The sequence below is a fragment of the Lepidochelys kempii genome, chromosome 7, assembly GCF_965140265.1.
Source record: "Lepidochelys kempii isolate rLepKem1 chromosome 7, rLepKem1.hap2, whole genome shotgun sequence".
In the NCBI taxonomy this organism is placed as follows: Eukaryota; Metazoa; Chordata; order Testudines; family Cheloniidae; genus Lepidochelys; species Lepidochelys kempii.
Window position 1 is genome coordinate 76,983,307 of NC_133262.1, and position 12,266 is coordinate 76,995,572.

The 12,266-nt window shown below is 41.9% G+C and overlaps 1 protein-coding gene across 10 annotated transcripts in view; it reads right to left on the reverse strand.

The window, feature by feature from the left end:
• ANK3 (ankyrin 3) overlaps positions 1-12,266 on the reverse strand; it is a 554,708-nt gene that overhangs the window by 128,716 nt on the left and 413,726 nt on the right. For all 10 annotated transcript variants that reach the window (XM_073353398.1, XM_073353395.1, XM_073353403.1 and 7 more), the window contains 5 exons: positions 9,912-10,010; positions 8,263-8,361; positions 6,310-6,507; positions 5,347-5,445; positions 4,474-4,572 (listed from right to left, as the gene is read on the reverse strand). In XM_073353398.1, coding sequence (XP_073209499.1) covers positions 4,474-4,572; positions 5,347-5,445; positions 6,310-6,507; positions 8,263-8,361; positions 9,912-10,010 — 594 coding nt within the window. The remainder of the gene's footprint in view (positions 1-4,473; positions 4,573-5,346; positions 5,446-6,309; positions 6,508-8,262; positions 8,362-9,911; positions 10,011-12,266) is intronic.

Below are 12,266 nucleotides of genomic sequence, written 5' to 3' on the forward strand. Positions count from 1 at the left end.
CAGATTTAAGAACCATGGATAACACACTGGTCAGGGGCATGGCCAGCCTTTGGATACTGACAATGATGCTTATTGCTTCTGGTCCTGTTAGTCTTCTAGAAATAGAGTGTTAATCTTAATTTTAAAACTATTGGAAAAGTGTATGTGTGTGAGAGGGAAGGAGTGAGAGCGAGCGAGAGAGAGAGCGCGCTTTTAAAAAAGTGGGATTCCAGCTGGATGGAGCCATATAGCAAGTACCATGAATATTCCAAACTACATGGGCCTGAACCCCTACCAGCTTTGGAAACAAACCCAGCTTAAAATAGGACTCAGCTCAAAATAGGACCCAACTCCCCTTTTCAGGTAGGAGAAGAACCTGTTCCCCTTTCACAGTGGAAGATCAACTGCCAGAAACCCACAAAATCTACGCTCTCACGCAATGGCACCAATGCTTGACTTGTTTCCCCATTCCCACTAGATCTCCTGATCTCATATAATTTCCTTGAGGGAAGTGATTGCGGGATATGCTCAAAGGCAGAAACTGTCCATTGTGTACGGAAATAAGATGTCTTCCTCCCACACTCTGATGAAACCCACTCCACTTCCTGCTGTGTGCTGCTGAGGTAACAGACAAAAAAATATATTTTTAAACTCCTGTATTTTTGCCTGTATCCCACCTATTTGCCCTTCACAGCTTCAGCTCTTCCTAGGGGCATGAGACTGCCTGTCCTGATGAGCAGGTCAGAGTCAGGCCTCTCGTGGCTGAAAACTGCATATCCTCTGGAGGTGAATTCGCTCTTTGAGCTTGTGCCTCCAGGGGTAGCTAAGCAGTACTCCACAGGAACCAAGGTCCTGACTGTTGTGTGCAAGCGGAACACAGAACACACAGGGGCATGCATGGTTACACCAGTGTTTTGTTAGCATTAACCCAGAAAAGAGACAGACAGGGTCAATGATAGAACACAAATTTTCAGCACTTTTCTAACCAGTTTTAACTTTTCTACACTGGCTGTTGTAAAAACTGTATTAGACAATGGTTTAGCTGAGACCTTGTTTAAACTGAATGTAAACCAGGGTCTTGAACTTGGTTCCTAGCTGTAGGACCAAAAACTACTGTCTGTGGAAAAAAAAATATTTTTCTGACTTTAGTGAGCTAGCGCCACTGAGCAAGGAGGGAGTGGAAAGCCAATTACTATCGCCTGAAGGCAACTAGCCTTCAGATCAAATATTGGCTGGGTACAGTTTACAATCCTTCTGACCAAAGAGAAAGAACTGTTTCCTTTCTCTCCAACCCCATCAAGGACATCCAGCTCAGTCTGATGCCAAACATAAAACATTTCTGAGTCTAGCTATGGACCGAGCACAAAAGTGCGTGCATATTCCTAGCCATTGGCTACATGCCTCCTACAGCCAAGCTTCTGACACAGAGGCAATACATAAATAAAAGGAAGTACAGAGTTAATAAATTCTATTTTCATTTGAAAAATAGTTCACATTCTTAAAAAGAGTAGAAAGGACTTTCAGCACAAGAGAATCATATAGAACAGCTAAAAATATATCTGGTTATGTGCCTAATAGCTTCACAAATAAGTCCAGCCTCTAACATGTGAAGGAAAACCAGTGCATTTTGTATATCTTGCAAAAAGGCAGAGATTACTTTTTTGCAAATGCATCTTCGTATGTTCATAACTGTATTTTACTCGGTGAAACTGAAAGTTGTAGGTTGCCAAGATTACGCAAATAGAGAGCTGAACATCCAAGTAAAAATTCAGCTCACTCTCAATCTGCATCTTATCCTCATGATAAGGACCCAACTCTATCACAATAAATAGACTTGCAGGGGAAGGGAGATGTTTGGGGGGAAGACTTTGATTATTCTGACTGTAACAGGAAAAAACAAGGGACAAGCGTAAGGACAGACAGACAGAGATGGCAACTGAAAACTAGAGAAGAGAATTAAGGAGAAGGATTGCAAAATGAATAGTGAACTCAAATTAACTGCTGCTACCAAAGACCCAGAATAAACACTGTAAAAAGAAGCAGGCGTAGAGCAAAATACAGCAATGTCAGAAGCAACTGTCCATCCCAGTTTTTAGTTGCACCTGGGGTCTGGGACTACAACTAATCAGTTAATTCCCTCTTTCACAGATCACTTTTTGAAGTGAATATTGTAATGCCAGTCTGATGGGACAGTCAAAAGGTCAATATTAAAGAGGTACAGCAGGGCTAAAACAATTGTTGAAGAAGCTGATTGTGTTGCTAATGATGATCTATACGACATTACACATTTATTTATCAGACTGAATTTACAAAAGGACTGGGAGTTCATCTGCCCCATGATCACATCATCTATTAGTTGACTGCACAGCATATCGCCTAAGGCCATAAGCATGCTATTGTTAATTTCAGTTAGTATTTATGCTCAACTCAGTGTATTGCTGTGGTTCACTTGCTGTAAAATACTAACAAATGTTGTGTTTTAAGAAGCCTGACAGCTAGCACCAAAAACCACAAGTGGCAGCTGCTAACCCATTTGGTTACAGATGTGTGATTGAGGTGACCTAATATGAGACTCTAGTTATCTTTATACTGTAATTTTATCATTTTGGTTTGGGCTTCAGAAGCTACTGGCATTTGGTGAAGCCACAGTTCGTGACCATGTGGGAGAGCCATTCGCTACGACAGTTTTGTTTCTTTCAGCAAAAACTAGGTCAGTAATTTCTAGTCACCTGCAGAAGGACGTTTCTTTCACTGCTGCATTTAAAATCACTGTGCTGGGATGGAAAAAGATCAGAGATCACCCCAGTTCACTTCCTGGGGCATTGTGTTGGTACATCCCTATAGGAGTTACTGATTTTTGGCTTTACCATTGTTACTTTGTTTATTTAACTTTACTTCCATCATGCACTTCACATTATGTGACTGAACAAGGTGTCTTGCCCCTTAAGGGACAGACGGCCAGCCAACCCTGGTTACTCCGGAGGAACACCTGAGCAGGGACCAGCTGATTCCCCTATAGAGGAGGGTAGGAAGCTGTAGAGAGGACAGTGTGTTTGTGTGTGTGCTCACGCTCAGACAGATCAGAATGGAGTACAAAGGCTGCTGCGAGCAAGCAGGCTCCAGCAGAGAAATCTGGGACTTGCTTTATGTTGTTGTTTTCTTTCTGGTTTGTGTTTCTTGGAAAATAAATAGAATCCTGGCTGAAGGGCCTGCAAAACTGTTCTGTTGTGTGCATTACTGAAGAAGCCCCTTAAAGGTAAAACTGAGGCAGGGGGCTCCTTGCAGGGCCACCTTGAGGCTATGAGGGGGCATGTGAGAGGTGCCACCTGATGTCAATGAAATACGATGTATAAGAGACTACATTTCCCCCTGTGATCTGCCTCCTCTTTAGACATGCAGAAAGTCTTTGTGTGTCATGTCTGCATTTGGTCCCACTGCAGAGGAAGACAATCAAGAGGTGTAGTTTGTGCATATATGATTTTGGCCTCTGCACACAATCTTCATCTTCAATATTTGTTGTTTGGGATGCTGTTTAGGACTATGCCCATCACCATAGTATCCAAACATGCTTCAGGCCTGTTTTATTTTACTGATGTTGACACACTGGTTATAAATGGCAGATGTAGAAAACTGCATTACCCTGGGCTTTCTGAGTCCAAGGGATGCTGCAGGACATTCAGAAGAGCCCATCACGGATTCAGGCACATTGGACTTTCCACACCCCTTTTTAAGTTTTATATTCATACACCAATATTTTTAGGCTCATTCATGCAGATGTTGCTCTCTCTATATCACCCCTATCCTCCACCGCCCCCGGTGCTCCCCGCCAACCTGAATTCTTGTGCTGTGTTTTGTCTTGTCTTGTCTATATTAAATTGCAATCTGTTCAGGGCTATATTTTTCTATTTCTAAATACTGTAATGAGATCCATTTGCTGTGCTACAGAAATGCTTATGAAGAATACTAATGCTCAAACTGACAAATCTCACCCTAATCTTTTTTCCTAAAAGGATGCTGTGACAAAGTGCAGGGCTATTACCTGGTGTCCGCTGAACAGGGAGTTAACCCCCGATCATTTCCCCCCACCTACCTTAGCACAGATGCTAAGGGGAAGGGATATAAAGGTGGTTGCATGTGAGACAGTGTTAGGGAGAATGCCTAGCGGGAGCCAGGATGGGCTCCATACTCAGTGGTCCTGGTACCTGATTAAAACCCAAGCTGGGTGGGGTTGAGGGTTCTACTTTGTTAACTAATTCTACTTCCTTGTTATAAACCCTATCCTTTGGGGGAAAAGAACTTGTTGGTTGCCACTCTTTCCCCCTCCACTGAGTCATTCTACGAGCCTACAGATCCTTATGTGGATGAAAGACATTAATGAATAGGGTCAACAGGGTGCACTGTAACTGGAAGCCATAATGAATAATGCTGAGATAATGGGAAAAAACAATACCAAAAGCATGTCTGCTGTTCCCTTACATTGACCAACGTTTGTACCTTTGCAGATGCGTGAGGTGAAGCTCCCTGGTCCAAGAGCAGAAGTGCCACTTTCTGATTATCGTAGTGTGCAGCTACGTGGAGTGGAGTTAAACCACTCTAAAAACACATGCAGAACAAACAAGCATTGTTATAACTACCATCAGTGAAAACACAGGAGTGCAGAGAATTAGGTTAAATTAGATACGGTGAGAACACAGTGATATTATTCATTTCTGTCTCCAAATTCTCCATGAACTTTTGAGACAACACACATTAGAACAGACAAAAGCTGTTCCTTGTCTGTGAACACCCTGCTCACACGCTTATTTAGGGTGAGATCGTGACTTTGCCCAGGGTCAGAGGGATGGGGAAGAACATATCTGACTGCCCCAGGAGCAGACCAGGAAAGGAATTGGGAATTTGAATCATAGCTCCTGTCCTAGTTTCCCTTTGCCCAAGGGTGTAAGTAAACCACCATTGATCCATTCCATTTTCCTGTCCATGCTGGCTCAGCACTGTCATATTGCGAAGCCTTGGCTCTTCCCGTTCCCTGCTCACCAGTGTGGGGGATGGGAGAGCAGAGTCCTGTCCCCCTGATCTCTTCCCTGTGCTCTGGCTGAGCAGGGGAGACAAGAAGCGCTTTGCACTTTCTTATTTCCCTGGGTGGACACATGAAAGAAGTGACAGTATTGCCCTTAATGATGTTAAAATCCATTTCTCATGGGATTGCTGACCTTACTGGGATATAGCTACATGATGATGAACAGAAGATTTCAATTAAATCCAAAATTTTGGTAGTGGATATTAGCAAGTGCTTGTGTGACAGTAAATAGCTGCTGTGGTATTATGGTACATGGGTATGTACATGAAAGTTGGCCTTTTCTGTCCTACCTTTCCAGCAGCATCTGGAGATGCATTCTTCTGAAGCAGAAGGTTGGCTACTTCAATTTTTCCATATTTTGCAGCTACATGCAGAGGAGTAAACCCTTTCTGTAAGAGAAAAAGGCTACATGATGACCTTGGACATTCCTCTCCCAGATGTGTCTGGCAATTCCAGTAACACAGGTGGCTCTGGCCTATCACGTTACTCCTTTCCTTCTCTTACATAGCTGTGAACCATAGTAGGTGCAGCTAGTCTGTCTCTTGTTTGTTTCCAAATGCCTTCATGGGCCTGGAGGTTCTTCTTTGCAGGGAAAAGCCCAGACACCCATTGAAGCAGCTGAAAACAAGGAGCAGCAACCAACTATGTAATCAGAGCAGCTTTCCATTGACTACCAGCAAGTGCTCCACGGGTCACCAGGGGCCCCAGACATGGTTTTGGAACCACTCATATCTACGCCACTTGGTGAAAATTTCAGCTGTGCACTCCTTTCACTATGAAATCAATATACGCCCAAATGGAATCATGATCATAGGTTGCCTGGAAAAGGGCAGACATTTTGTCATTTGGAAGAGTAGAAATGTTTCTATCTTATGTAAACAACCTAGAAATTAGTATTCCATCTCTGGAGTTCATGTTGCACTTCTGCCAGCCAATGTTCATCACACACGATAGGCATTGGTAGACAAATGTGCTGAGTTTAGCCTTTAAACATTAGACAAGTCTATCAAAGCAGATTATAGATATCCATGAGAACAACTGATCCATGACACTAAAAAAATCAATATGTTTTTATCACGAGGCTGTGTTATAAATCAAGCATAGAAGTGAAAACATGTTATCCTCCTAGATAATAGAATGTGGTTAATTCCTATGTCACTTGGTATGCACATGTGAATCCTGCACCTAATTCACTGGCAACTATTACAAAACCTTTTAAAGCATTCGAGCAATCACTTCTACAACTCCCTTACCTTTGTAATTATAGATAAAGATGCACCATGATCCAAAAGAACTGAGGCTACATCTTCATGTCCCTCTCGAGCAGCAAGATGTAGTGGTGTATACCCAGAAGTAGTGGCTGCATTTGGAGATGCTCCTTGCTGTAACAACTGCTGCACTATATCAGCTTTTCCCAATCGGGCAGAAATGTGTAGTGGCGTTTGGTCATCCTAAATATAAAGATGACAGGAATACAGGACAATCTGCATAAGGACATTATTTGCTGAGATGCTGTTATGCAATTGTAAATGACTATTAATTCTATCAAGGCTAAAACTATTAATGCTGTTTTTCCTCTCTGTCATATGATTAAGGGATGTCTGAAAGTGCTTTGTTATAGAAAATGTCCCCCACACACAATGTTATCAAGAACAGAAAATAAAGTATTCAAGTTTCTCAATCTGTCCCTGCATTGCATCATTTTACCATGAAATTATATTGCAGGCCATATTGCACTAAGGGCCTCATCAAAGCTACAGTGGATTTAGATCTGTCCCTTGACCCGATTTAGAGAGTTATTTAGGCACTTGGTGGGATTTTTGAAAGCATCTTGGCATCGAACACCCATTGAAATCAATGAGTTTTTGGCTCCTAGATGCTTTTGAAAACCCCACTATGCACCTAAATACCTTTACAAATCTAGTCCAAATCTAGTCCTGTTCTACGACCTCCTGCAATATCTAATCACACCAGAAGGCATTTGGGATGGAGTGAGAATCCTTGGCACTTAATTTCCTCATTTTATGTATTAAAACACATCTTTTATGTTTATTTAGAAGTGAGCAATTCCTTTCATAGTCTCTGTCTCAATAATGGGGAATTCCAGAAAAACTGGTAAAAAGTTTCAAATCTGTTTAAATAAATGTAAGGGTGCCCATTATACTTGGTTATGTTCAATTTTTTTTTAAACAGAATAATGCAAAAATTATGTGGCACTGAAATCCATGTTCTTTTATAGAGATCTGAAATTACTGAACAGCAATGTCACTGTATTAAGACCTAGGTGGTTGCTCTGAAAAGAGCCTCACAGATTACTTTCAGCGAAGACAAATAGATAGATTGAGTCACCAGAGTGTAGTCTGTGACCCTGTACTATGTGCCTACCAGATAATTTCACCTTCTTTCATTAGTAGTTTCTGTAAATTATGTACTGACATTTTCCTACACTTCCACATTGCACAATCTTGGTTCCAAGCAATCTCAGTTGTCTTCAACAAACCATCATACCATGTCACACCATCTCCCCTTCTTCCTCCCCACAAAGAGACTAAGAACAACCCACATTTACCTAATTCTCCGTTCTTTGGTGACAGCACCTTATTCCAACTGAGACATCCTACTTCAATCACCCACTCCTTAATACCTGATCTGTTATGGAGAAATTCCTACAGATAAATTATTATTGCTGTGAAATCACTGTACTTTTTGCCTGACTGTGACATGGCAGTCCAACCCTCATTGCTTTCCACTCTGCAAGGCTACTACATCTGACTTGTAGGTGTTCCAGAGATGCCAGCACTGTATGGGGTTCTTTGTGAAGCACTCTTTCAAAGTATACTTATTTTTTGAATGTACACAGAGCAAAGCTTTGTGAGATGACAGCAGATGCCTATGGCACAGGGATGATAGTTTTGCACATAATAAAAACAATTTCCCCTCATCCAGTAAAACTGAGGGGGAAAATGACCATTGGTACTAGCTTGACACTGTCTGCCTTATCTATACATTTGTAGTGCACTCACCATAGTATCTGAGCACCAAATAGAAACAAAAAGATCATTACCAAAATATAAAGAACACCACATGGGTTGACTTCCTTGCTCCCTCCCCAGAGGCTGGGAAGAAAATGTTTCACTTTAATTTGCAAAACTTCCTAGCTTTGCTAAGTTTACCCTTTATTTATTATACGTGGAATATCACCTTACCTTAGCTTTGGCTTCTACCTGAGCTCCGTTTTGTACTAGGTATCGAACAACTTCTGCTTGGCCAGCTCTGGCAGCCATATGTAGTGCTGTTTCTCCTCTCTAACATGTAGTGGTGAAAGCAAAACATAGTCAAAGATTCAGTAAAAAAACAAACGTTTAATCAGTAAAAAAACCCTCATGACCCAATTTAAAATAATCACTGCATGATTTTCATTATTATTATTATTATTTTTTAAGGAGTAGTTTGTGAGCAGGATGGGGAAGCAAATCAATATTTGACCTCTAGAGCAGTATTTTGGGAATTAATTTATTCCAGCATCGGTCTGCTAATAGGATAGTACATTACTGTTCTCTTCTTTTGTTGAAAAGAAAACAAAGCTCTTGCTCACTTGTAGTCTATTTACAATGATAAAATGATGTCAAATTAAATGACCACTCAGTTGGTCAAACATTTAGAATGACTGCAAATTTTATGTATTTAGATGTGCTGATTTTCCTCTACATCCCTGCTGTTATGCCCTATGACCCAAATGTCTGTTGTGATCTGACAAGCACTCAGTTGAGTGAACACAAAAAAATCATTACTAAGTACATAAATCCAAGGCTTAACAAAAGATGCATATCCAAGGAAACCAGAATGATTTCAAGAGGGAAATTGTTTTCTTGATTTTTGTACTTCACTGGATCTTTTAATTCAAATGCTGCCTAAGTTACAGATGGTGCTGCATGTGTGCATAATTTAATATTGTTTACAGAACAAACCATCTATATATACAGTGCTCTCTTCCGACAGTGTCCATCTCTCTGTTTTGAAGAGAGACTTTCATGCCAAATTGTAAATTTGCATCCTTCTTTTTTCCTAAAGCAATGAGTGTAGTTGGTCAAGTACACACCTAAACACCACTTCCCTGGGACCCTCGGGGCACAAGCGCTCCTCCAGTAAAAGTGCACTTGAATGGCTGTATGGACACATGCAATATGTCCTGACAATCTGCTGCAATCTGTTGACAAAAACAGAACTTGCCTTAAATGGTAAGGCCTCTGGTGTTCTGGAGGAGCAGCGCTCAAGCAGTCAAGTGCACTTCTCAAAAATTAGATGTACTAGGTTAAGCTATAGTGAGTGAGTTCTCATTCTTTAGGTTAGCAAATAAGTAGATGAATATAATCAGTTCAGGATAAAACTAAGGCTGTCTACATTCAGGACACTACAGCTACAATGCCAGAGCTATGCTGCTGTAGTGCCAGAGTGTAGATGCTTCCTACCTCAACGGAAGGGGTTTGTTAGTCAACGTAGGTAATCCATCTCCCCACAGTGTGGAAGCTAGGGTGATGGAAGAATTCTTCTGTTCCCCTACCTCCATCTACACCAGGTCAGCTAACCTACAGCTCTCAGCAGTGATAACTAGGTCAATCTAAATTTTAAGTGCAGATCAGGCCTAAAGCAAAACTTTCTCAGGGTCCTGTAAACCTTGAGTGATCCTCAGCTCTCACAACTCCCACTGACTTCTGCAGGAGCTATGAGTGCTGACCACCTCTCAAGAGGTGGTCAACACCTTTCAGTATTGTACCCTTAAATAAATACCAATATCAGAGATTCTACTTCATTAAAGATGTGTTTCCATGCTACTGAGAAGAAAGCCATTGCTCACCACATTGGTGGTGTTGGGTGATGCTCCGTGATGCATCAGCTGTGACACAATATTTACATGTCCCATGAAGGCAGCAACATGGATTGGAGTTAGGCCCGACTGAAAACAAACAAAGAAACAAGCAAAATTAACTCACTAGTTTTACATTTTCTTCTTTGAACAAAGCATGGGGACACCGCATTGTTTAAAAATCAATATACCCAAGTGCTTGCTGATTTCAAATGACTGAACAAGCCCTTGATCTTGGAAAGACTTACACAAATATTTAGCTTTAAGCACATGTAGAATTGGGCTTTATATGTATTTAGGATTGAGGGGTATAAATAACAAACATTGTAGTTAGTTCAGCAATACTTGATTTCACTAAAATCTACAGATTAATGAGGAAGGTGAAATTTTGCTTTCACTTTAAATTTTGTTTTTATGATAAATTTAACATTTTTTAAAGGAAATAAAGAAATTTTCATTACAAACCAATACTGGACTGGAAAAAAAAATGGATACAATTGTTTCTGGTATGAAGATGTAACTTGCTGAAACACAGGGTTAATGAAGGTGGATTTATGGTCCTTCCTCCCTCCCACCTCCAATTTTTTTTCTGAGTAAATGAAAATGCCTGTTGATCATATTGGTCAACATTACCCATCTACTTCCATGAGAGGAGGCGAGTTCAAAACCAGTGCGGAAGAGAGCTAGCTCTGCAGAACATTGCCTTTCTCCTTGAAACTACACAGATTTACAGCACTAGAACCCTGTGGGGTTGCCCTTCCACAGTATCGGGGGGGGGGGCCGCGATAGACAGGGGATCAGCCACTCACCTGGGCACACTCCCCTGCTGACCCCAAGGATTTCCCATCAGAAATCCAATCAATAGTTAATAGTTCTCCAAGCAGCATTAGAACCCCAGAGTCCCCTTCACAGCTGCTGCTGCACAGCGGTGGTGGAAATCAGCAAGTATCTGTATGTTTTCTAAAAGAACTGTGCTGCAAGGGGAAGGGTATCATTTATAAAGAGGTACCAGATCTCTCTGGATCCCAGAAGATCTCTTGATTTTGGTGACTAACTCCCCCACCCCATTTCATCACAACTGTGAATAGGAAACTGCAAGTTTGTCTCCTAATCTGTTACTAGCTCTAACTCAGCAGTTCTCAACCCAGGGCCCGCAAGCCACATGTTGCCCAATTAGCACGCAGCTGTGGCCCAGCTCAGCTGTGTGCGAAAGGCCACGGGCTCCAGGCTGCCCTACCGTGGGCTACCGCCGGCCCCATGCAGCGGGCCTTGGAGTCCGGGCAGCCAGGGGAGTGGGGGTCCTGGGTGCCTCCTGAACAGCGGGGCCTCGGGTCAGGGTCCCTGCCCCACGCCCAGCTCTCTGCTCCTGGCTCCACTCTGTGGAGGGGTCTCTCGGCAGAGGGCACTGAGGAGAGGGATTTGGGGCGGGGGGTTAGGTGGGGGGCAAAGTGGTTCTCAATCTGCAGCCCAGCTAACATTTTGTGGACCCCGTATGTGGCCCACAGTGGTAAATCGGTTCAGAACCACTGCTCTAACTAGCTGTATTATTTACTATCTACCTTCTTTTATAACAATTTACAGGAAATAAGTTTTAAAGGTTGTTTTTTTTTAATCAGAAAAATAAATCTATCAAATTTCATCACAAAAATTAACCCATGTGCAAAAAAGGCAAGGAAGGGGAGGAGGGGAACAATATGGAGGATCTATACAAAGGTATGGAATCTTTAACAAATAACCATATTAATAAACAGTTGTACAATAATGATGACATAAGAGAAGTCACATTTGGGACCAAATTTTTCTGTCCTCCTGCTCTTGACAAAAGGACAGAACCTGTTGGTTTCAGATTTCTCCAGGGAAGAACACTGTGCAGCTGTCTGGCCAATGTACTGATAGCCATGTAAGAGATTAAATCATCTTTGCTTATAACTGCAAATGTAGTGGCTCCAAAATATCCTCTTTTGCTGCTTCACCATCACAGGTCACCATGATATACTAATGGCTCATGACAGAGGGGAAGACAGACCACGAGTGGTGAAAGTCCCATGCCAAACCTGACCCAGTGCAGTATAATGTGTTTTTAAAATCCATGTTGTGGTTGTGCAGGACATGAAGGAAGTGTTCTTCCACCAGAACACCTGCAATTCTGTTGGAAGAACTGTTTCTGGATTGTGGATAACCTTGTTAATCTGGGCTGTTTTTACCAGCTAATGGAGTTGAGCATTTTATGCTGTATTTTCTAGTCCTTTGTGGATAAGATCATCTAGATTCAGACCAATTACTACAGCTGAGCTACATTTTTGCCAAAAGATTCTTAGCTGGGTCAACCCAAACATTGCGTGAATT